This window comes from Babjeviella inositovora (genome assembly GCF_001661335.1).
Source record: "Babjeviella inositovora NRRL Y-12698 unplaced genomic scaffold BABINscaffold_20, whole genome shotgun sequence".
In the NCBI taxonomy this organism is placed as follows: domain Eukaryota; kingdom Fungi; phylum Ascomycota; class Pichiomycetes; order Serinales; genus Babjeviella; species Babjeviella inositovora.
Genome location: NW_017566857.1, coordinates 49,170 through 72,207, shown reverse-complemented (window position 1 = coordinate 72,207; position 23,038 = coordinate 49,170). Strand labels below are relative to the sequence as shown.

Below are 23,038 nucleotides of genomic sequence, written 5' to 3'. Positions count from 1 at the left end.
GGCAAAAGCATTATAACCAAGAGTAGAGGTGAAACAGGGCTAAGTGACAATACCATTCCATCGTACACATCCACCCTTGAGGTTGGTCAAGGAATACCATAAAATCAAAACAGCCTATCCCTACACGTTCAAATTAATGATCAATAAATACAAGATAAATAAACGGAGGACAAGAAGCCTAGAACTCCAACCACTCTAAAAACTCCGGGGTGAAATAGCTAATAATCAAGCGCGCGCCGGCTCTCAAAAACCCGCGATGAGACTCAAAAGCAATGCTCCTCAAGTCCACCACACCCTGCGTCGCGGCGGCATGGAGCATCGCGTACTCACCACTCACATGGTAGGCACATACCGGCACATCCTTGGCCAAGACGGCAGCATCGGCTATGATGTCCAAGTAGAAGGTTGACGGCTTGACGATAATCGCATCGGCACCCTCGTTCAAGTCGCGTTCGATCGCTCTGTGGGCCAAGCCCCTGCCAGAGGGCGGAAGTTGGTAAGCCTTTCTGTCACCATGACAAGGCACGGACCCTGCAGCTTCGCGGAACGGCCCGTACAACTCGCCGGCAAACTTGGCGGCGTACGACATGAGAAGCGTCTTGTGGGCCAAGCCGGCGTTGATCAACCCAAGCTTGATGTCTTTGACACGCCCGTCGATCATGTCTGATGGTGCGACGGCGTTGGCACCGGCTTTGGCGTAGTTTACAGCCACGGCCGCGAGCCGCGCTACAGATTGTTCTCTCTTGATCGAGCCGTCTTCGTACAACACGCCACAGTGACCGTGCGAGGTGTACTCGCAAAGACACACGTCACACATGACATACAAGTCGGGGAATCTCGCACGCAACACTTTAATCGACTGGATGACCGGGCCCTCCGGATCGTCAGCAGCGGTCCCCACGGCGTCCTTGGCGCCCTCCTTCAACGGCACGCCGAAGAGGATCACCGCACGCAAGCCCTTCGCCACCAACGTTTCCACATGCGCAACCATCTTGTTCACCCCACGGCGTTTGATGTTAGGTAACGATGGGATGTCGGTCTCTTCGTCTGGCGAGTCGGTCACGAAGAGCGGGTAGATGAACATGCTCTTGGTGAGCTGGCGTTCGGCCTGCCACTCACGCGAAAGTGGATGGTTGTAGCCACCTGCAAGCACGGAACTGATATCGGTGCCGGTGGCTGGGAGGAATTCTGCGGTGTGGACCATAGTTAAGAGAGAAGTGAAGAGGAAGAGGAAGTGGAGGGGTGTGAAATTGTACGGCGAAATTTTTATCCCCGCGAAAATGATTAACGATCGTATGCAACGTGGGAGCAAAAAATGGCAAGGTACCTAACTATATGTTGATAATAATAATGCTTTAATAGTTTTACAGAATTAAATAGTGAAGGGATAAAATGGCTAGAGGTTGATACTGGAGTTTGGTGATGTACGACAAGTAGCATGTAGGTGTCACTGGATGGAAAATTATGGTGATACTTTCCACTCTAAGTAAAATAGAGTGTATAAATTGACATTGTGTAGCATGTAGCCTGTATTCTGATTTTTAATTCGGCTTATCTTTGATGTTGTCAACTATAGACTGACAGATAATAGATTCTGAGATATATCGAAGCATACATAATTGGTTTCTATCCATCTACATATACGTAGTTGTGGATAGAAAAGTATTTGTCTTATAAGTTGATTTGCAAAAGGATAACTATCAATTTTAATTGTATACTCTATATATATATATGGTGGCCTGATACAATGACTAAGGTCACCCGTTGGTAAATCCTAGTTGTTTGCACAAAGCCCTACCCTCAAGTCCCATTCAAAAATATCATTTTATGCAACAATGACCGGAAAATTCTCTTGGATCTTTCCATCTCCTACAGGTATTTGTCAATATGGTTATAAACCAAGGAACTTACCGCTTTTCCAAACATAAACATATACAAGTTTAGTAACTTCTTTGGCCTGGCGCCATCGATCTAAACACCCCAAACACATTTAACCGACATACCGGACACGTTGACTGGTTAAGAAGTGATTCCCGACCGAGGTAATCCCAGTAAAACGAATTATCGAGTCCTTGGTAAATTCCTGATCTAGGGGCTACGAGGGAAGCATCCTCCTCAGTTGTATACTGCAAGAGCCACGTATCAATACAAGCGGCGTGGAAGTAATGTGTGCACGGTAACCTCTTGACAATGCTTTCCAGGTTGTAACTCTCAAAGCACACACTACAGGCGTTGTCTAAAACCTGTGATGGCGGTAGCGGTTCCATCAACTGTCGGTACGACAATTTAGGGATCAGCTCACTGACAAACCGCGAGTACTCACGCGAGCAGTCTTGGTGGCATTCGAGTGTTTCGGATATAGATGCGTGTTGGGAATGAGGAATCAGCGGCTCCCCTCCGTAGAAGACTCGACAGTCGTGACAGTCAAGCATGAGTGCATCGAGAGTGGAGTAGCAATCATTCGCGAGGCTGGTTATCTCGCTGTTCCACTCCCGGAACTCATCTTCCCTGGTATTGTGGCGGCGTCTATGAAAATTGGGGCGAACAGGAGTCTCAATAATTCGGGGAAAGTCAAATAAATAACCGTCATAGTCTTCAAAGACCCAGGAAAACGCATTTTCTAGATCCGAAAACGGCGTGCTATCAAAACTATAGATCATGTGGAAAGACCGATCAGAGAATAGGAAGTATTAAGCTAATGATTAAATTGTATATGTTTTTTTCTTCTCAGGAACTTGCGTTTTCCGGAGATGGTTTTTATATATACTATTAGTTTATTCTGCCAACCGGGAAAGTGGTGTGGTGCAGCTGCTGTTTCCTAGGAAAGTGGAGTATATAAAGCGGGGATTAATTATTAAAATTTATCTCCGCACTATGCCTTGATATTATTTCAATGGGTAATTAATAAACCCAAATTTACCGTGCAGTATCATAGCTAGATGTTTAGCAAGAGTAAATATTACAATACACTCTATATCGTAGTTAACTCCAACTTTTTAATTTCTATTGAATGCCTGCGTAGCGTAATGGTTAACGCGTTTGACTTCTAATCAAAAGATTGCGAGTTCGACTCTCGCCGTGGGTTCTTTTTTTCTACCCACCACCTTCACAACGTTATATTGGTAAAGACCGGGAATTGATATTCAAACCATTCACCCTTTATTCTCTGTCTATATGTATATTTTTATGTCTTAATCCAACTATCGCTTACATTTGGAAGTCAAGAATACTCCTCCGTATCCATAATGGAACACTTTGTCTCTGTGTGGGCACAGTCGCCACTATACACTAATTACGTAAAGACGCAATAAACTCACTTATATTTTACCCCATAATTGTCCATATCCTCATACGTGAAGAGCAGAAGCGTCTCTGTAGCCATATTCTAGCTTGCGTTTCACACCCCACGCATATACAAATGCTATTTTAACTAGTGAAATGTAACTTGTGATTTCTTTCCCTGATATACTTCAAATTGCCTGTAGCAACCAAAGTTTAATGTCGGAGGAAATATGCCAGACAGCTCGTTCTAGGGGTGCCCTAGATCTTGAACGACTCTGAGTCCCAGATCTTGTGTAAACCACCTGCCTATAACTCGGACCCCCCTATTTAGCCCGAGCCCATGGCGCGTTCTCGCAACTAGATACTCCCCCTGTACAACCCCACCCCCACAAGCATGATCCACCCACAGATACACACCACCACCACATTCCACGCGACCCAGTCAGGTACCAGCCACATCCAGGTCTGGCCCGGTGCCCAGTCTCGACTGACATTCATCAAGTACTGATTGATAAAATCATGAGCAAAAAGAAAACACATCGAGTGCTTCCCGCCCCACTCCATGTTCTTGCCCTGGCCCTGCCACTGCGCCAGAAACTCCTTCCAGGGCGACGCAGCCTTGTTGTAAAATGCGTATTGGTGATTGTAAAACTGGTTAGCATCAAGAAGATACAGATGAGCGCAGAGCGGACATTTCTTCACCAAGTACAGAATGGTGTGCTGGCGGACTTCAATTTTCCGCTGCTGGGTCACCAACTCTCGCTGTAAGTTGCGCCGGGGCTGGCGGCGGAGGTTTTCCCAGATCCCCGGACGTTCATTCTCCCTCGGGCGTTCGTTCGGATTCACATTGAGATAATCGTCCACCATTCGCGGCAAATCATCGTTGAGCCTCGTGATGCTCTGCCTTAGGCGGTTCCAGAAGTCGCGGATGCCCCTCTGCGGAGGAGGGGTCCTAGTACCCTCCTGTACCTCCGGCTCTGGCTCCGGCTCCGGCTCCACCGGCATCTCTAGAATCCCGAGCCAATAACAGAAGCAGTTGGCGTGAAAAATCTTGCGGCAGCACAAGTTGAGCTGTATAATGTGGTCTTCCGGGACCAAATCGTCGAAGCAGATGGCACAAAGCTCCGCCGGCTCCAGATTGGGCTTTGCCTCCTGGGTAGAGCTGTCTTTCAGGTGCCATGGCGCCTTTGCGGTCGCTTCGTGAAGCCTTTTGGTACATTCGTCCTTCACAGATACATTTAAAAGCGCCTGTTCGGCCATCCGACGTACACAAAACACGCGGGGAAAGTCGACATAGTAGACCTGGTTTCCTTCGGCCTTGGCCTTGTCGTGCTTGTCAATATCGTACACCACAATGTACTTTTGGTAGTTGTATGTTTCAGCCAGGAGCGGTGGTAAACTGGGATCTATCAGCTCCAGCGCCGCTACAATTTCTGAAAATTCTGCCGTGAGAAGCCACACCTTGCGGAGGATGAGGTGGCGGAGCATGTATGTGTCAAAGGTGTAGGCGAGGAGGAAGGCGGTGGCAAAGAACCGGAGAGGCAGGAGGGAGAGCAAGGCATGACAGAGGATAGAAAACTGGGGGTGGGAAATAACTCTAGGCGTGTAGGCAGCGGTAAGTGTCCGCACATCGTTCCAGGAAAGCTTGAAGATGGAGCTGTTGGGGGTGAGGGAGTAGGTGGCGAGGAACCCGAGCAAAATGAGCTGCTGAAAGTTCATGTCTTTGGCGGTTACAGCTTCAGCAACTAATCAGCACATAATATGCGATGTCAAAGCAAAGAATAAAGGGATATGGATGGTTAGTTTATGGTAGTCTTGTGGCAAGTCTTGTGGCAAGTCACCTATTGTGTAATAAGTTAAGCGAGGCACAGGATCGCTCTGTGCAGGCTGGCCTAAGTGCCAGGATTTAATAGTTCTGGCAGAAATCATTTCCATTGAGAGTATACGGCGAATTAATTATTTCATAAGTTATCCATCATCCTGGGATTATCTCTGTAATGGGTTGAAGATAAATACGCTCCTAAAAGTCAACAGACATCGACGGTTGCGCTAGATAAGCCCTTGGCAAAAATTAGAAAGCAGGATACGTAACTTTAGATCGAAAGGTGTAAATGGCTTTCATTTAATTTCACTAGCTGAGACCAATCCAAATCTGTTAAATTAAATATACTTAGATCGTCTATCCATGGTTGAACCACGGAATTGGGCCTACTTGCCTTTAGTCCTGGCACTTCTGCGCCCCGTCGTTTATGTTTGGAAGCGGATCCTTACGGTTTCCGGATTGAGTTAAAGATAGTGCCATCTTTAATACCTCCTATTGTACAACAGATTATGGTGGTTCCTTATTATTGCCCATATGATTTGTATTTCCCATTCCATTTTCTCTATATTGTCTCACGAAGCTGAATGCGCTTAACTATGAGGAAATAATTACCTCTGTCAACACACAGGTTTAATTCCAAAGTATACCCAAATCTATACTTAATCCTACAAATATCTTCCAATCTACCCTCAGCACCAGTTTTATGATTTCAGTTTTAGGAATTAAACGTGGTCCGTATCTCCAAGTCTCTGTATGACCTCATCGTGCATACAAGCGCGGCTTTTTTTAAGCTGGGGTTTTGCCTTGCGGAAAATTGCGCCAAAGTCATTGATGGTGACACAAATTCTCGATACATTCTTAACCATACATCAATCCATATCGAAAATCCCTCATAGCTATGTCCTGTCATTCGCACTCGCATTCGCACGACGATCACTCGCACGTGCCTCCGATCCCCACCAGTGCCACGCAATCGCTCAAGTCTCAGATGGACCTCGCCAATGTGCGAGCGCTCAACATGGCGAACCCGCCAACGGATTTGCCGTTGATATTCCGTGACTACGACGTGCGGAAAGAGGTTACACCATGTGTGGAGAGCGACTGTGACGAGCAGCTCATCTTCAACATCCCCTTCACCGCCAACGTGAAGCTCTACTCGGTGATCCTCCGCACGTCCGGGGACGGCTCGTGCCCCCATACCATCAAGTTGTTCAAAAACAACGCCATGGTGGACTTTGATAACGTGGAGGGGACCAAGGCGACGTTCACAACCACCCAGCCTCAGGTGGGGTACGTCGCGGGGCAGATCGAGGGACAGACTGAAGGTCAGTTCGTGGAGCACTTCTTGCCCCGTCACTTGTTTACCAACGTCCAGCACTTGACGTTGTTTGTGGAAGATATCTACGACAACGATGAGTTTGACACGCTGAAGGTGTACTACGTGGAGTTGCGCGGTGAATACACCCCGTTCACCAGAGACCCCGTGATCACCATGTACGAGGCCGCCGCAAACCCTGCCGACCACAAGAACATGTTGGCGGAGGAATCTGGAGCGAGCCAGCTCAACTAAGGAACCTCAGCGGAAGCATCTAAGATGGTTATGAATCATTCACTTATTTAGGTTATGGCAGCTTTAAGCCCCACCCGGTATGCTGGTGGCAGGCGATAGTCGACCTCCTAGTGCCTGAGCTTTGAGTGACTTACGTATACGGTCAGGCCTTGCCAGCTTCAAAGGTGGTGTCCAAACACTAGCACTGCTTTGTTTCAAATCTAGGTACGTGCTGTACTGTTCTAATGCAGTTAATGTTTACATATTTCAACCGCAACCAGTAGGTTTACGTTACTTGCCATGGTTGGTCGTATATCCCAAATTACGTTACTGGTAGCTGTCCTTGGTGAGGAGAGACATACTAGCATTAGTACAAGTTTCCGTATCCCACCACTTTGGCTATGGGTCTCACATTGGTCGGGCAATATGTCGTTGCCGTAGAGAAAGGGGACGTTACATACTGGTATTTTGATCAAACGCGCAACGACTCCGTTCGATGACCACGCCCACCTTCCAATATTACAATTTAAACCTGCGAACAGGATCAGAGTTCCTTAGTGAACAAAAAAATAATGACCGCTAAGCGGTTCGAACGCTTGCCTCTTACGAGATCTGATCTTGAGTCAGACGCCTTAGACCACTCGGCCAAACGGCCATTAATTAGTATCAAGCCCTGCGACGTTAGATGAGTCTTTTGAACAACTAAAAGATTGGAGATCTTTCTAATATATCAAGACTTATACCTAGGTTGTTTTTAACATGGGTATAGCTACATAACCAATTCGAATGGCTCTAGGGAAACGAATCAAACGTCTCAAATATTCTCATTACGGTCAAATGCAGCGCCTCTTCAAACCGCTGGGAAAGAAAACTCCCAGTCTTCCGAAAACTCTATTATTCTTACTATCTGTTGCGAATGAAACGGTTCCCGGTGCTTCTCAAGCATATTTTATGTGTTTAAGTAGCATTGTATAGTGAGGCAGCCGGGACGAGGGGTTGGGTGGACCACTGACCTGCTGAACCTTCAAGTTTACCTCGATTTTACCGTTCCTTTCGAGCCCTAAAGGAAGAATGAAAACTTGTACTTTGCCCGTATGAGCGTTTCCACCGTCTCCGACTGTAAACTTTGACGTCGTAGTTCTGATTGAACTGCACTCATCCATACTCAGCTTCCATAAAAAGTCTTGTTTAGGTAATGGCATATATCCACATTATCATTGAATTTGGAATTTTTTCAAGTCTATCTAGCATATGGTGATAAACCCAGACAAACACCAAGCTCCTCGCCCGCTATTCAGCATCACTCCTCATGCTTATATGCGTCTACGGGTATGCCCTCACAATTTGATCTCGGTCATATCAACACTCATCTGGTCCTCTTCCTCCTTGGAAATTTCCTGGCCTTCCAAGTTCTCCACCACACCCGCAACGATTTCCCGTAACTGTGATTTAAACTTGACCAAACCGATAATGCTGATCGTGTTGATCCGCAACCCCATATGCGGATAACTACCGATCTTGATCCTATCGTCGACCGCTTCGCTTGCCAACGTGGCGTCCCACTGGTTCTGTACAGACGTAAGGTACGGCGCCAAGCGCGACTCCGATATGGAGGTTTTCACATAGTATCGAAGGTACTCACGGGAAGAAAGGTCGGGAAAGCGTGGCTTCAAGATATCACCCAAACCTGTGAGCAAGCGGGAGAAAAGCTGTGGAACTCCTGGCAACACGTGCACCTGGTTGCGGATCGCTACAACTGGTACCCATAGCGACTCGTCGGTGATGATGTTTTTCACTTCGGGGCCAAAAGGAAAGGTCGCCATACGGTACTGTGCGGCCAATTGCTCTGGATTGAGGTCGAAGGTCAGCTGGGATCTAAGCTGCTTCATGCGTTTGACGACCGTTTCGTCGAGCCTCAAGGGGAGGTTGAACGCAGTAGCAAGTGCCTCGTAGGTGATGTCGTCGTGGGTGGGTCCAATCCCGCCGGAAGTGACAATAAAATCGTACTTAGCAGACATACGTCTGATTTCCGAAGCGATTTCCAGAGCCTCGTCGCCGACGACAGAGATGGCCTTGAGTGTGATCCCGTGCGCGAAGCAGAACTTGGCAAACGTGTAGGAGTTGAGATCGCGGATCTTGGAGTTGAGTACCTCGTCCCCGATGATGAGGATGGCGGCAGATCTGATAGAAAGAGACATTTGGGCTTGGATGAAGTGAGATTGGCTATGGTTGCAGGTGATGCCACTTGTCGGATGGGGCAATCTTGGTTAGTGCGTGCAAACGTTGTCTTTGGTGAATGTATGAAATTGCAAAAGGGGATGCCTCCTGTACGGAATGGGTATAAGAAATTGCTTCCACCGTCTGGTATGTCACGTCAAAGAAGGAATATGAGCCTTTTGATTCTGTTATTTACCCCATGCAGTGACAGGTTGCGGCCAAAAAGAACCGGGTCTGTTCTGCTCGGTACCGGATATTGCATTTCCGGGCCTGGTCTTGACCGTAGACCATGTTCAGTTTCCTGGCAGCTGAGATAAAAAGTTATAAAATTAGTAAAATGGTAAAACAAAATGATTGAAAATTGTAGATATTAATAGAAAATAGTAGATATTAATAGAAACTAATTTCTACCAGCTTGAAAGTTTCCTTCTGAGCTTTACTTTCTACAATACCTGAATGCTTATTCACCCTTTTATCATAGAAACAACACAACTTACCTTTAGAAACTAGTTTTAAAATTGTGAGACAGAAATCTGTTGCAAATAACGTAGTCAGCACAAGGTTAAACTCCTAAGTATCCCCACCACAGGCTATGACATTAAGAAAAACATCGACCCAGAACTTGCCATCAATCCCAACCTTCGTGCTCTCAAAATCACCAATTTACCCTCTACGTATATAGCCCCTATGCAAAGTTTACTTGTCATTAATATACATGAAAGTGACGTGAAAGAAAAATGGAGATGTAACATACAAGAGGTGGGAAAACAGAGGGACAAATTCGCACAGACCGTTTAATCAGTAGTGCTCGCACACAACGCAGACCCCACCCCACTCCCGTCCTTGGCAATCATTATGTGCACGTTTGCAGCCTTCTCCCTCAACGGCGTCATCTTCAACGCCTCTTGAATCATCTCCCTGAACCCGGGGTAGAACTCCACAACGCTCCCATCAGCCCCCACTTCGACACCCGTATCGCCGTGCCCGGTCTTGAGCAAGATCCCGGCCAATGGTACGGCGGACAAATACGCACCGCGCTTGGAGATTGCGCGCGTCAACTGCTGGATCACCGCACGTTCCTCCGGCGTGGTAGGCAAGCGCAACGCCTGGTGAAGATTCAAAGATGTTTCCTTGAGCTTCAGGGAATCGTCAATCTCGATGCGCGACAAAACTTCAGAGTCAAGCTCCCACGGGGTTGTCAAGCGGTGCGGCAAGCGGTTCTCCTTCTTGTATTGTTGAAGAATGTAACCCTCCTCGTACAAGTCCACAAGCACCACACGGAGAATCTCACCAAGGAACATGCCGGAAATCCGCTTCTCAAACAAGTGGTAGCCGGGATTGGCCGTCTCCGCATCGATTGACGCGTCGTACTTGGTGTTGGGCAACACCTGAAGCTCGTTGTCGAAGGAGCCCCATTCGGTGTTAATCACCATGTGGTGCACGCCACGCGCCTCCAACTCCGCACGCGTCGCCGCGTCGAGCTTGGTAATCTTGTCGAGCCTTTCCACGTACGCCCCGTTGGTCCCGGTGCCGAAGATGCACCCGATCGCAACATCACCCTTACGCGACTCGCCCGCGGTGTACGCGCGCGAGAGGAGCGTACCGACAGTGTCGTTTGCAAGCGCAACAACCTCAACTGGAATGTTGCGCGCGTCTAAGGCTTGCTGGAAGAGCAAAACCACGTCCTGACCGACAACCTCGTCAATGTCGAAGCCCTTGGTCCAGCGCGAGAGCTTCCCACGGTTCAAGGCCGATTGGTCAACGGGGAAGGAGAAGGTAAACCCGAGCTTGAGCTTCATCGCGGATGCCGGAGGCGTTACAGGTGCGTCACTCACGATGCTCCCCGAACTGAACTTCTCTCCGTGGTGCGTCTCCAAAAACGCCGCCACCTTGCCTGCGAGGAAGCCAAACAACGGCTCGGCCTTCTGGTTCTTCATATAATCGTGTGGAACGGCTGCCTTCATCTGTTCCAACTTGAACTTGCCGTCGCCGCAGAGGTCTACAGAGCACACACGGAAGTTGGTGCCGCCAAGATCCGCCGCGAGGTAGACCCCGTGCTCCGTGCCCTTTGGAATGGAAGTCACGTACGTTGGAATCATTGGCATACACCTGGATGGCCCGGTGGTCGCGAGCCCACGGTCCATTTCGGCCATGAAGTGGTTGGTTGCCTTGGTGAGAAACTCGGGGGTCACCTCAAAGCCCGCGACAATGCTGTCGATGTGGGCCTGAAGCCTTGGTGAGACTGTAATTGGCATGGTTAGGGTAGCAAACAGGTTAAGATAACGGAAGTAATTGGGTGTGAGAACGACTGTTTGAGAAGAGTGTTGGTGGGAATGTGAAGCAGGAGAGCAAACCATAGCGGGAGTCCGGCTTATAAGTAGTGTATCCTTGCGTGACTTTTTCTGTTGGTATATCCGACGCACGCCCATGCAAGCGCCGCGGCGGAGGGAGCCACGACGGAGGGAGTCACTACGTGGGGAATCACGACTTAGTGTTACACTCACCAACGCAGTATTGGAAATTAATTTAATCTCTGACCTTGCGACGGTATTGGGATAGTCAATTCTGAACCGTTATTACATATGTTATATGAGAATTGCGATTCAGTGGTTGTCACGGATTATAGCTCGACGCATAGATATTCCGAGAATGCATGCACGCCCACGGGGAGAAGTCGGTAATGGCATGGGTAACGGAGATGCCCTTTTTTTTAATACATTCCCTATTCGATAGAACTGAATGGGTGGTTATTTTTCCAAAATATTCCCCTGACAGAAGCAGACTCCTCCTCTCCATCTATTCTAGGCACAGGCTCTGTCCTATACCATGGTTGCGTATCCTGCAACTCTGGAGCATGGTCTAGACGCAAATGCTCCAATCATCCATCCGCGTCCCTATTGGCTGGGCTCGAAGATTAGGGTTGCGATATCCCCGCTAGTTTTGTAATGTGATCTCTACACGCGCCATGATGTATTCCATTAGAAGTACCAAAGACGCATGACTCCATTTTACTCATCATGGTCCGTTCTAATCGTCAGTCCGCGTTATATGCTGACGTTTTACGAGTGCATCTGAGAGTTTGGCTGGGCATCTGTGCCCATCAGAACTAATCCTCATGCGACACTCCGCGTGGCCCCACACTCACAGATCGTTTCCATAGCTCTGCTGATATTATTTTCAACAAAGAACTCATAGCCAAAGTTAGGCATTCCCTGATTATAAGCCCGGCTGAAAAATTCAATGCACCTTGAAAAGATCCGAAAACGTGCAGTGATTCTAAAGCGCAGGTGATCAAGTGAGGGGAACTGGCGAAACAGCGGGGAAGGCACGAGACGGGGCCACCACCAGACGGGCCTCTCTACGCCCAGAAGCCCCTATCTCTAAGACGCCATAGTTGACTAAAACTTACATCACTATTTGACCGAGACTTCCGGTGGGTTATCCGTACCCTAGCTCCATACAAAGATCAGACAGCCTAAACGCGAATTCCATGTCTCTTTTTTTTTTACCGGAAAAACCCTGCTGTCCATGCAGAAGAAAAAAAAATTGGTGATACATCTTAGCGGGAGCTCCCGCCTTGGTTGGTGGGCTGCACGCACTAATAATCCGAAGCTCCCACTCGTCAAATGTTCAGCTGATGTGCTCAATAAATCAAGTTGAGCATAAGACTATCGAGGATAGAAAAGTAGAGTAGAAGGGGGACTATATCAGAAATACCTGAATTGTAAGATAACACGACAAGGGGGTATTGGAAGGATGATGGGGGATACAATAGGCGAATCTAGGGAAATTTCGGAAGGAGACCCAGAATAACGGAACTAGGACTAAATAAATTTACAGGTAATTTCTCGGCGTTTCCTGTTGATGTTTAGTAATCCGTTGTTGAATAATGTTGGCGTCCATGGTAGGTAATAAATGGTATATGGTTCTAATAATTCACTTGTCCTTTGGTAATATAACAGGCTTGAATATGTAAATAGAGTAAGGACACCGTATGCCGTTTTGTAACCATTTTTGTCTTTCCAGCAAAGTAGCTTTTGATTATACTGAAACCTCTATTATTTATTTGAGGCACCGTATGGCATTCACACAGACGAATGTGTACATGAACATGTTTCAACATCTTGTAGCTAGAATGCTAAACTATAAAATTGCTGAAAATCCTACGCCATGGCCTAACTCGGTATGTCAATGGATTTGGTTCACAAAGAGTAAACAGGTCCCGGTCTTTGGCTGATGAACAGATAAAGTTGATTATCAACTAATAGGCAACGTGGCCGAGCGGTTAAGGCGAAAGATTAGAAATCTTTTGGGCTCTGCCCGCGCAGGTTCGAGTCCTGCCGTTGTCGTTATTTTTTAGCCGTTGAATTCTTTCACCTTGAAAAATGCGAAGCTTCCGTTGGCTGTAGCTTCCTTTGCCATATACCGAGGGAAGATGAACCAGTATCACTTTTGCCTTCAAAATCCCTGTTGATGCTAGCTCAAACGGAAATATTACCCAAAAGCCCAACTAATAATCCACCGATGTAGGCGGAGAGCTACACGGTACTTAGCTTATGACCTCCCAAAGACCTAAGTTGGTACTACCGGAATACGTCCAACACTCATATACCCCGTGCTTTCATCCGACTATAAATTCTTATGAATGCCAGTGAATCTCAATCTTATTGCTTATACCAAGAGTAGCCAAGTAAGAAAAAATAATACAAAAGGGAAAGAAATTTGAGAGCACGCCGTGCCAGAAAAAGCAAGGTAATCAGTTACGCTATGACCACTCATTTCGCTCGGGGATAGCTTCGGATCTAGCTGGACACTTCTTTCGCAAAGATATCCTTGTAGTTCTTTATCATAAACTCTGTACTCTCATTCCGCCACCCCATATCCTCCATCTCCCGCTCGCCCGTCCGGTCCCACGTCAATGTCGGCGCAAACACCATGCTCAAGTTCTTCATGTGCATTTTGTTTTCATCCGCGCGCGCAGCCACCACGTGCAAGTGCCGGGTCAACACCTCCAAGCAAACCCGGTTTGTTTCTGGCAATTTCCCCACAATCTCGCGACACTCGCGCACCTTCTTCAGGTGGATATCCGGGCTAGAGTCACACGACAGGAGGTTTACCCCGGCCGGAAGACCCTTCCCGAGCGCGATAAACCGGTCGTAAAACGCAAACGTCATGAGCGGATCGCGCAACTTGCGAAGGTACCGCTTCAACACCGACGGCACCGCGTTAATGTCCTCAGCCGTCAACGCGTGCTCAAGCACAAGCATCCGCCGCGCGTCGCCGCCCGCAGGCATCTCCAGGAAATACTTCTCGAGCTTATCCACCTGGGACGAGCCACCGCTCACACGGTAGATGCCCACGTGGTCGAGCCCAAATTGCTCAACAACTTCGGTGCACTTGGTCACAATGAAGGGAAGGGCACGACGCTCGAAGGCCGCGCGCTCTGCAATGATGCCTCCAAAGAGCGGGATCTCGGGTGCAAGGTGCTGGTCAAGCACGTTGTAGGACTTAGACTTTGCGAGGAGCGAGAAGCCCTTACGTCCGTCACTAGGACTAGGCGAGTCACCCACGTCGTCACCGCCTAGCCGCGGTTTACGCCAGAAACGCGCCTTCGCACGTGGCACCACTTCCGCCGCATCCACGACCGCGTCATGTTCCGCGACCGGCTCAAGCTCGCCGTCGTGGCTGAGCGACTTCTTCACCGACGCCCCAAACTTGGCCGCCTCGAGTACTGGCGATACTTTAGCGCTCTTCGGCTTCGGCCGCAACGTCTGCTTGGAAATGTCCTCCAATTCGCGGCGTTTCGCCTCCGACACCTCGCGGAGAATCTCCACTTGGAGGTTAAGCTCACTCACCATAATCTGGAGGCCCTCACTCTCCAGCCTAAGCTCGCAGACTTCGGTAAGGAGCACCTCTTTGTCAGAGACAAGCCGCGTGATCTCGTCGCGAAGGCTTGAACGTTGCGTCATGAGGTTGAAGTTATCAGACTTCATTGCGCGGAGCTCGAGTTCCGCACGCACGTGCTCGCCGAGTGCCCCGACCGAGTCGGAGGTGGACCGGCCGTGCGACGGGGAATTTTGCACGGGAGGAGTACGGTTGGACGAGAAGCTGGGCGAGACGGGCGTGGCACGCGCAAGGTCAATCGTCGCGCGTGGCTCGTCACGCATCTCTGGGAGAAGCGGTGCGAACGACCCCGTCGCACTGCCAGTACGCCGGTGCGCAGACGCCAGGCGGAAGAGATTACGCGGCGGCGAGAGAATCGTGCGAGAGAGCTTACGACCAAGCGGCTCGTCCGTGAGAGAGGAGAGCGAGGAAAGCGAAGATTTTTTGCGATGTGCGGGGCTAGCAACAGGTCCCGCGGCAACGATAGCGGCGGGAGCCAGACTAGGGGCCGGACCGGCACCCAGGCCATTAGCGCCCCCAAACCGATATGGCTTCTCCTCGTCCGAAAGCGTGTCCGTAATACTTATTTGTCTCGCGTGCACCGGCGCCGGAAAAATGCTCTCGTAGTCCTCCTTGCCCACAATCTGCACCGGCGACTCGCCAAAGTGCGAGAGACCGAGCCCAGAGATCGGACGTGGCTCGTCCTGGGGCGAGTAGTTCGCCACAAAATTGTACAAGCTGGACGCCTCGTGGTCGCCCTTGTAGTCGAGCGTTATGGCGTCGTCGTTGGATATGATGTGCGCGCGGCGGTTAATGTGCGCCATGGGCGATGGCGGCGGACGGTTGGGCGAGAGCACCGGCTGTGGCGTCGCACGCGCACCCTTAGGCGCGGGCAGGAGGAAGAACGGCTCCCCAGGCGTCACGGGCGATGCAGAGTCATCACTGTGCGAGCTTGCAACGGGTGTGGTGGCGATCTCCACGGGCGGGGCCAAAAAGGTGGGTTTTGCCGCGAGAGGCGCCACCACGGGCGCCACAAGAGCCACAAACTTGCGGTTAGGCGAGCGTTTTGGGAGGTCGAGCGAGGTCTCCGAGGCCTCCGAGCTGACGGGGGCCGCGGAAATCTCGGTTGAGGCGGGAGCGGAAACCTCCGGAGAGGAACTAGCAACAGGTCCCATGGCGGGGCTGTGAGAGGTGTCCTCGACGGATTCGTGCAGGCTCACGACCACGGAGTGCGACCCGCTGAACTGGTGCTGCCCATCGCGCAGGCTGGTGAGGCTTTCGCTGAGGAGCACATCGCGCTGCGTTGGGAGGGAATCACTCCGACTCAAAGGGCTGTCACGCGGAGTTATGGGACCATCGTGTGGCGCCAGGCTTTCGCGTGCGGAGGATTCTGTCTCATCGCTTGGCGGGCGGCGCCGTGGCCGCTCGCGCTCCTGCTGCTTCAACCGGTTCTGCGCATTCGCGTGTTCCATGATCTCCTTCCGCGAGTCGTACTTCTTCTTCCGCGCGATGAGCTTCTCATGGCACGCCATACAGAACAAGCCCTTGGACGTACGCGCGTAGCGTAAGTCTTCGATACGCTTCTTACACGACCGGCACTTGAAGCACGACAGGCAGTAGGCCTGGTTGCCCGTGAGGATGGCGAGGTCGTCGATCTTCTTGCCACACGAATGGCACGAGTACGAGCAGGACGAGCACACGAGATCACCGGTGCCCAAGACAAGAAAGTCTGACTGGCAGCCAAGGAGCTTCAGGCACTTGGAGCACGTGAAGCACTCAATGTGCCAGCGGTCGCCGCCGATATCGTACGCGTGGCCTTCGGAGATGGGAAGCGCACACTTTTTGCACGGCAGGTTCTCGTCGGAACTAGATCCGACGGACGTGGTCTCCGGGAGATCGAACGCGGGGTGGACGTCGGTCATTGGAGCTGTGGGATATCCGAGTCTATACACTGGGGTTGGGTGGCGATTAGCAACTTGCTGAAGGTCAAAGACGGATGGTTAGGTATCAGAAACTGATAGTAGTAGCTAGATTGGAAGCAAGATGATTGTCGCTATTGGTAGCAAGATGATGGTCGCTACAGGTTGCAAGATGGGACGTAGCTATTGGCAAGGATTGGTAGCGGCAGCTAGGTTGAGATCAAAGATGGTCGCTGATGGCGGTTTCGTCTACCGATCTTGGATTTCTGGTTTATAGTTGTGGTTGACAGTACGCTCCACTTATTCTTCCAGTTGGTTTCTAGAAGACGGCAGTTGTGGAAGCGTGGCCGTCCGAGATTCCAGCTAACAGCAAATCTCCTCTGGGAAAAATGCAGGTCGCGAGGGCGTCTGCCTCTGGCGTGCGCGCATGGACCACCGCCTGAAACAGCCTCGCTGACAGTGCGTACCTTTTACCGACCAATTGCTGCCCTATCCGGCTAATGAACCGCATCTCTCCGCCGGCTAAGCACAAACACTCTGGCTTACGCTGATTAATCCTGTAGTAAAGCCTATATATATTCGTTCAGATTCTGAGGATCCATTTCCATGTTTTCGGTACTCCGTGCCATATTCACTACAAAAGATTCGTGGTATATTTCTGGAATGGCCACAATTTGATCCCCGCCCCATATCACGTGTCAGATAATCCACCGGGATCTCCGGCAGGTGCTAGTGATATGAGTCTCCGCCTCAGTCAGTAGCGGGGATATATAATAGAGCTCCGACTTGAAGTTTCGGTTTGAAAAGTATCTAATCGGGATTATCAGCGATCATGTGCGTTTGTTACCACCTTCATTCGTCCCCTTTCTATAGACAGATCGCTCCGGGAGACGCGTTGTCTGAAGGCGGGATTGTCATGTTGCATAGTTACGTCGCCCTGTATGTCCGCCAGGGGATCGCCCTCATGCCGTCTTCTCCTTGCTGCCAGGGTCAGACGCACCCAGATCAGTGACTGCGCGCCAAAAAGCAACGGGATCGGCAGCGCAGTCTGATGAAAAACGAAGATCCTCATCGAGTCCCATGCTAAAGCTTACATCGTATCCTTGTAAACGAGCCTTTGGAGCTTAAGCTTGACCTTTTGGGTAACTAGTGGATATAAAATACCCAATGGGTATGTTTGTTTTGCGTTCTGGGAATGTGCCAACTGAGGCTTCGATCCAGTTGTATTTTTTAGGCAAGTAGATTGGCCTGAGCGCCTGCTAAGTTATAATTAGTCACCGACGCTGGGTCTGGCTAGGGTCATGGGTAGGTTATTGTTGAAGGTCTGGGTACCAACAAGGTACAAGTGCCACTTGAAGAATACACAAACAGAGAAAGTATCTAGCCTACTCGAGGTGGATAAACCTGGTGATAACGGAAATATTAAAGCAGTAACTCAGCCTTTGTTGTATGCGTACTTAAAAATAAATGCACCAACCTTCCAGGAACCGATGGGGGGTTTGTACCGGAACCACCGAAAGAAGCAAACATGTCTGGGGGGCTTTTTGGGTTAAGTTTCGCGTATATCAAATGCTCTAGACTACGAGTTCGCTTAGTGGGCGGAACTGTTGGTCTATACGATAATCTAGAAAGGGTATTTGCTTTGTGAAAATCTTACGGGTTGAAATCTAGATCCCCTGATGTGACCTCTTGCAACGTTTCTATACAAAATAAATGCAATACCTGGTTGTCATGTCATACCACGGTTAGGTGCATGGTGAAACAATCTTTCTGTATCATCAATCATAGTCAGCTTAGCAGTAAAGTCCAGGTAGACGAGTCGAGGTCGTCTAGCTAAAATCTGCTGTAATATATTCTGCTGCGAGGGCCAGAATGGATCGAGCTCATCTGTGGTACCTGGGCTTTAGACTATTTCATTGGTTGTATCCTCATTCCACCCTGTCTATTTATCAAATGTATTTTACTGGGTATTTTCGAAACAGCAATCTCCAGCTTTCTTTAATAGTCCTGCTTTAATATGCATATTTGACTTTGGGTCATGTAGCACGTCATCTCTAATTATGTCCTACAGGTGATATAGCTATCTTCCTCGCCCAAGTTCACATTACTTTTTTTTTTCATTAAATACACCCTCCAGGTCTGGTGTATAATGACTCTCTATGTATTAAGCCACCGTTCCCTGTTATATTTGAAAGCAAAACTGAGACACGTTAAGGGCCAATGAAACCTCCTGCTGGTAAAATTAATTGTATCACTTATACTTTGGTGTAAGCCTACCTTCTCCCCGTGTACAAGTACACATACTACTGTCAAAATATAAACTAAGATAACCTAGTATGTTTATATTCCGGGCCCTTGGGATAAATACGGTATAAGCGGCGCGTCAGTGAGAAAATTAAGTGACATCTCGCAACTTTTCAGACGCGTCCAATCCTACTTGGGGTGGCCTGAAAAAAATCCAAAAACTCACACAATAACTATCACGAGGAAAGCAGACACACAGAGAACGGTCATAAATAAAGCCTGATGGAAAAGAGTGGCACAATAGGAAAAGGCGAACGTACAATTGTCTTGTTGGCGTTTCAAATGAGCATGCACCATTACCTCGTCTAGTGTAAATGGTCCCCGTATGTCATAGAAAACCTTCCTAAAGAGGTATAAATAATCTGAGATCAAGAGTAAAAAATACAGTTTACATTATGTTTAGTTGGTCAAAATATTTCGATCATTTCGGATCGTTCATTGCCATGTGACGGGACCAAGTTTTCTTTGAGACGGGGAGCCTCTGCTAGAAGCTTTCCCCTCCTGCCCGGCACAGGTAAATGGTGGGGTTTATCTTTGTGTTGAATCAAAGGGTTATTCTTGTCAATAGAGCGTTTAGGCATGGCTAGAATTGCACGACCCCCCTAGGGAAGTTACCTTTGATCTATTTTTCTTCGGTCTGAAGATTAGCGTCTCCCTACTCTAGAGATTTTAGAATATTCTTACGTTACTTATATACTCAAGAACACTTAAGAATATTCCCAACGGGAAGGCAACGACCAGATACGTCAGGCATCACAAAACGGGTTATAGATACAATACCTTAAGACTGTCACCTTACCCCCACCCCGACGATAATCCCTATACACCCAAGGGCCACAGCAGTGTACACGCAGCCAAACACAAAGCTTAGCATGCGCTGTCTGGCGGAAAAATGCCCAAAGCTGCGCTCAAACGACCCCAAATAAACCATCATATACAATACGGGACACACCAACGCAAACACCATGATGGCCACGAAGGTGGTGGACGAGATATGGTCGCGGTAGAAGGTTGAGTGTTTCGGGTAGTACATATCGTAGAAATCGTAGTGGCCCGAGTGGTATGACTCAATATCGGAGTACGTCTTTGGCTCTGCCTTCGGGAGGCTCTCATCCAGCGGAATTGGCGCGAGAAAGTGAGGAGGCGTGGAGTTGCGCGCAAACAGCACCCCACGTTTGATGGAATACGGCGGACTGTGGTCCAGGTACATGGGCATGTTCTGGCCCATCACCGCGGCGGTTTCTACCGTCATTAAAGACTCAGTTGTCACGTTCGGATTGGTATATCTGCCTGAGTGGGTGTGGTTGGGAGAGGTGCCGCTATAAGCCGGTTTAGGACTGCTAAGATCCCCCTCTACGCCGTGGAATAGTAACTTAGGGGTTCCTGGACGGCTTTTGCGGAAACTCACAGGTCTGGTATGCGAGGGGGAACGTCTGTGGGGGGTGTCCAGAGCGTAGCGACCGGAATTTTGGTCGCTGTCCGTCAGACCGAAGTTTAGGTCCAGATGACTATCCAGATGGCTCAGACGGACAACCAGAGCAAAGCTGTGGGGGCGCAAGCTCCGCTGGCTGCCAAAGTGGCGCAACACCGGAACGGAGCCGAAATTTTCCTCCATGGCCCCGCTTTCCGAGTTAACTAGCTTCACCACGTTGCTGCCCGCCACAACAGGCTTAATGGAAATTGACCGGGACGACATAACTGGGGGGTAATTGGTGACTTCGCTTAGACTCGTGGTGTTGGGTGAGGCTTCCTCCGGTTCGAGGTACGGGTGGTACAACTCAGCGGTCTCCACCGATTGGGTGACACTGGCGCGTTTAGTGAATTCAGATAGCTGCCAGTCCAAGCGCTCACGGTCCAATTCACGACTGACTGCAAAGATGGAGGAGTCGCGCGGAGGGGGTTCGCGCGTATGCGTTCGCGTGCGCGGAAGTCGCACATCCTCCACGGTTGGCACCTGCGACAGGCGGTCCGGCTGAAGGTGGAACTGTCTAAAACTTCCAGCCGACATTAATATGCTGTCTGTGGAGAGGATTCGGGAATCCGACGAGGCGGTGGTGTTGGGCGTGAAGGGGTGGTTGGGGGTTCCTCCGTCCCCTCCATTTCCTCTCCCATTTCCTCTCCCATTTCCATTTCCATCCCCGCTTTCCCCATTCCCTCCATCTCCTGGGTTGTTATTTTCTGTACTTCTATCGGGATTCTCATCCCCGGGACGTCTTGTATCTTCGGGGTAGGCCCCACCTTTGGATCCTTTCTGTTGATTTGATTCTCTATCTTGGTTTGATTCTCCGTCTATCGGTGGCTCCCCTTCCGAACCTCCGGCCTCCCTGTACCCCCTTGGTCTCTGTGATCTGTTCGCACTTCCCATGTAAACCGCGCTGAAACGCTCCATAACAACAGATTCATCTATTAAATCCAAAGCAACAGCCACATTTTCTGGACCAGCAGAAAACCCGGAATTCCTCTTGGACAAAGAGACATCGGTTGCATTCAACGGCATCTCATCTTCAATCACGAGAGAGTGTCTCACACAGGGATCACTCCTCGGCAACGCTGTCTCGGAAAGATTATCGTGTAAAAGTCCAATACTTGCGAGATCGGCGTTCGATGCAAACTCAGGAACCCCCCCAGACTTTTTCAACTCCGTCTCAGGGGATTCTTCGTGAGCCAGCGACGACGGGGAATGGCCGGTGTAGGGATGAGTCTGGTAGACTGACGAGGCTTCCGAGGCGGTGGAAAGCGAATCATCATCATCCTCTTCCATAATAAATGGGGTTCCAAAGTCAAAAGAGGCTTCAGAAAGGACCGTTTGTCCGTGAGAGGTTCGCCGAGAGGAGTTGGAATAAATGCTACCGAATTTGGACCTTAACGGCGACCCCGAGACGGAAACGTTGGGTTCAGGTAGCGTCATCGACCAATTACTCACGAGGGAGTTGACGCTGCCGAGTTTGCTTCTGCTCAGGTCGGGGTCTTCGTAGATCTGCAACCGTTCGCCACTATGCTGGGGGTGGAAGGGATCGGCATATGAGGTGAAAGGAGTCTGGGATCCAAAGGTTACCTGAGGGGTTTCAAACGTCTGTGAAAGTCCGAAAGACTTTGCCTGGACAAGAGCTCTCTGAGGCGTGCCAAATGTTATCTGGGGTGTTCCCTTTCTCTGTGTGCCATATGGCCTCAATTGTATCCCAGAAGACTTGGGCGGAGCAGAATTTTTCACTGGCTTCGAAGAGTATATATCTATGATCAGTAGTATCTCCTCGCGTCCCTTTACCGGCGAGCGATTGAGCTGTGAAAATGACGTCCTGGATAGTGGCGTCTGGGGGGGTGTAGACCGGGGAAACTCTTTCCGAGTTCGGTTTTCCTTGTCGAGACCGTATTCATAGTTTGTGTGTGTATCTAGAGAGGTCATTGTATGGGTATGTAACGACTGGAGAATTCACTTGAAGTTGTCTAGGTGGAAATTTCGATGTCTTTTTGATCGGTATTTCGATGCCCATTAACGGCTGGACTTTTGATGACTGTGGAGGAAGGGATAGCTTTGTTGGGCGTGGCTCGACAATGCCTTCTGTTTTGCTAATATATGCTTGGAATGAACACGCTGGGATGTCCTCCTGATGACAGTGAGTGGTTGGGATAGCGGCGACGTATATCAACTGGTGTCTTTCGATAATAAAGAGGTTGGCTAGACTTGAAGGCTGTTGATATTTTCACCTGTTGCATTATAGAAAAAAACACTACTCAGGGTTTAAGCGTGCATAAAGGCGATCGCTGACGCGCGACGTGTGATATGGACGGGGCTAGCTAGTGGATGGGCTTCCGGTTCCTAAAAAAAGCCATAAAACTCCAATTTGGGTCTCTGAGGTCGGATAATGTCTCTGGAAACCATATCTATCATCTTTGACTAACAAAAAGGGAACTTTCACTTTGAATCGTCGGACGTGACTTGCAAGGCGTTCCATTTCTCGTCAGCGCGCATGCATGAAACGCACATCTGGACGCACGAAGCACAATAAGCCACTCAATTAGGTCAAATATAAACAGAAAGCGGCAGCGAATGTGCCGCTTTGG

At 49.5% G+C, this 23,038-nt stretch overlaps 8 protein-coding genes and 3 non-coding genes across 11 annotated transcripts; 3 read left to right on the top strand and 8 right to left on the bottom strand.

Annotated features, from left to right (window-relative positions):
- Positions 1 to 178: 178 nt before the first annotated feature.
- HEM2 (porphobilinogen synthase) lies at positions 179 to 1,204 on the bottom strand (the record flags this gene model as incomplete). Its single annotated transcript, XM_019132082.1, has 1 exon — positions 179 to 1,204. One exon carries the CDS (start codon positions 1,202 to 1,204, stop codon positions 179 to 181), a length of 1,026 nt encoding a protein of 341 aa, XP_018982279.1.
- Positions 1,205 to 1,908: 704 nt separating this feature from the next.
- Positions 1,909 to 2,679, bottom strand: BABINDRAFT_163952 (uncharacterized protein). Its single transcript, XM_019130198.1, has one exon. It carries the CDS (start codon positions 2,658 to 2,660, stop codon positions 1,941 to 1,943), a length of 720 nt encoding a protein of 239 aa, XP_018982278.1. The 5' UTR covers positions 2,661 to 2,679; the 3' UTR covers positions 1,909 to 1,940.
- A 333-nt stretch (positions 2,680 to 3,012) lies between these two features.
- Positions 3,013 to 3,085, top strand: BABINDRAFT_t378. Its single transcript has one exon. It is a non-coding gene; the product is annotated as a tRNA-Arg (tRNA).
- A 104-nt stretch (positions 3,086 to 3,189) lies between these two features.
- Positions 3,190 to 5,045, bottom strand: BABINDRAFT_163951 (uncharacterized protein). The gene has a single exon (XM_019130197.1). The coding sequence runs from the start codon at positions 4,999 to 5,001 to the stop codon at positions 3,640 to 3,642; it is 1,362 nt and encodes a 453-aa protein (XP_018982277.1). The 5' UTR covers positions 5,002 to 5,045; the 3' UTR covers positions 3,190 to 3,639.
- A 747-nt stretch (positions 5,046 to 5,792) lies between these two features.
- On the top strand, positions 5,793 to 7,056 carry BABINDRAFT_117370 (uncharacterized protein). The gene has a single exon (XM_019126893.1). It carries the CDS (start codon positions 6,003 to 6,005, stop codon positions 6,672 to 6,674), a length of 672 nt encoding a protein of 223 aa, XP_018982276.1. The 5' UTR covers positions 5,793 to 6,002; the 3' UTR covers positions 6,675 to 7,056.
- Positions 7,057 to 7,226: 170 nt separating this feature from the next.
- BABINDRAFT_t372 lies at positions 7,227 to 7,308 on the bottom strand. Its single transcript has one exon. It is a non-coding gene; the product is annotated as a tRNA-Leu (tRNA).
- Positions 7,309 to 7,990: 682 nt separating this feature from the next.
- Positions 7,991 to 8,851, bottom strand: BABINDRAFT_42590 (uncharacterized protein; the record flags this gene model as incomplete). Its single annotated transcript, XM_019132080.1, has 1 exon — positions 7,991 to 8,851. One exon carries the CDS (start codon positions 8,849 to 8,851, stop codon positions 7,991 to 7,993), a length of 861 nt encoding a protein of 286 aa, XP_018982275.1.
- Positions 8,852 to 9,647: 796 nt separating this feature from the next.
- BABINDRAFT_163948 (uncharacterized protein) lies at positions 9,648 to 11,194 on the bottom strand. Its single transcript, XM_019130196.1, has one exon. It carries the CDS (start codon positions 11,123 to 11,125, stop codon positions 9,665 to 9,667), a length of 1,461 nt encoding a protein of 486 aa, XP_018982274.1. The 5' UTR covers positions 11,126 to 11,194; the 3' UTR covers positions 9,648 to 9,664.
- A 1,943-nt stretch (positions 11,195 to 13,137) lies between these two features.
- Positions 13,138 to 13,219, top strand: BABINDRAFT_t379. Its single transcript has one exon. It is a non-coding gene; the product is annotated as a tRNA-Ser (tRNA).
- A 208-nt stretch (positions 13,220 to 13,427) lies between these two features.
- On the bottom strand, positions 13,428 to 16,921 carry RGA2 (Rga2p). The gene has a single exon (XM_019130195.1). The coding sequence runs from the start codon at positions 16,673 to 16,675 to the stop codon at positions 13,673 to 13,675; it is 3,003 nt and encodes a 1,000-aa protein (XP_018982273.1). The 5' UTR covers positions 16,676 to 16,921; the 3' UTR covers positions 13,428 to 13,672.
- Positions 16,922 to 19,530: 2,609 nt separating this feature from the next.
- Positions 19,531 to 22,622, bottom strand: BABINDRAFT_163946 (uncharacterized protein). The gene has a single exon (XM_019130194.1). The coding sequence runs from the start codon at positions 22,377 to 22,379 to the stop codon at positions 19,767 to 19,769; it is 2,613 nt and encodes an 870-aa protein (XP_018982272.1). The 5' UTR covers positions 22,380 to 22,622; the 3' UTR covers positions 19,531 to 19,766.
- Between the last annotated feature and the right edge of the window lie 416 nt (positions 22,623 to 23,038).

What these genes read in the sequence shown, in the direction of transcription:
- BABINDRAFT_163948 (XM_019130196.1), bottom strand. Translation starts at nt 11,125, where the DNA reads ATGCCAATTACAGTCTCACCAAGGCTTCAGGCCCACATCGACAGCATT.
- BABINDRAFT_117370 (XM_019126893.1), top strand. Translation starts at nt 6,003, where the DNA reads ATGTCCTGTCATTCGCACTCGCATTCGCACGACGATCACTCGCACGTG.
- RGA2 (XM_019130195.1), bottom strand. Translation starts at nt 16,675, where the DNA reads ATGACCGACGTCCACCCCGCGTTCGATCTCCCGGAGACCACGTCCGTC.
- BABINDRAFT_163952 (XM_019130198.1), bottom strand. Translation starts at nt 2,660, where the DNA reads ATGATCTATAGTTTTGATAGCACGCCGTTTTCGGATCTAGAAAATGCG.
- BABINDRAFT_163951 (XM_019130197.1), bottom strand. Translation starts at nt 5,001, where the DNA reads ATGAACTTTCAGCAGCTCATTTTGCTCGGGTTCCTCGCCACCTACTCC.
- BABINDRAFT_163946 (XM_019130194.1), bottom strand. Translation starts at nt 22,379, where the DNA reads ATGACCTCTCTAGATACACACACAAACTATGAATACGGTCTCGACAAG.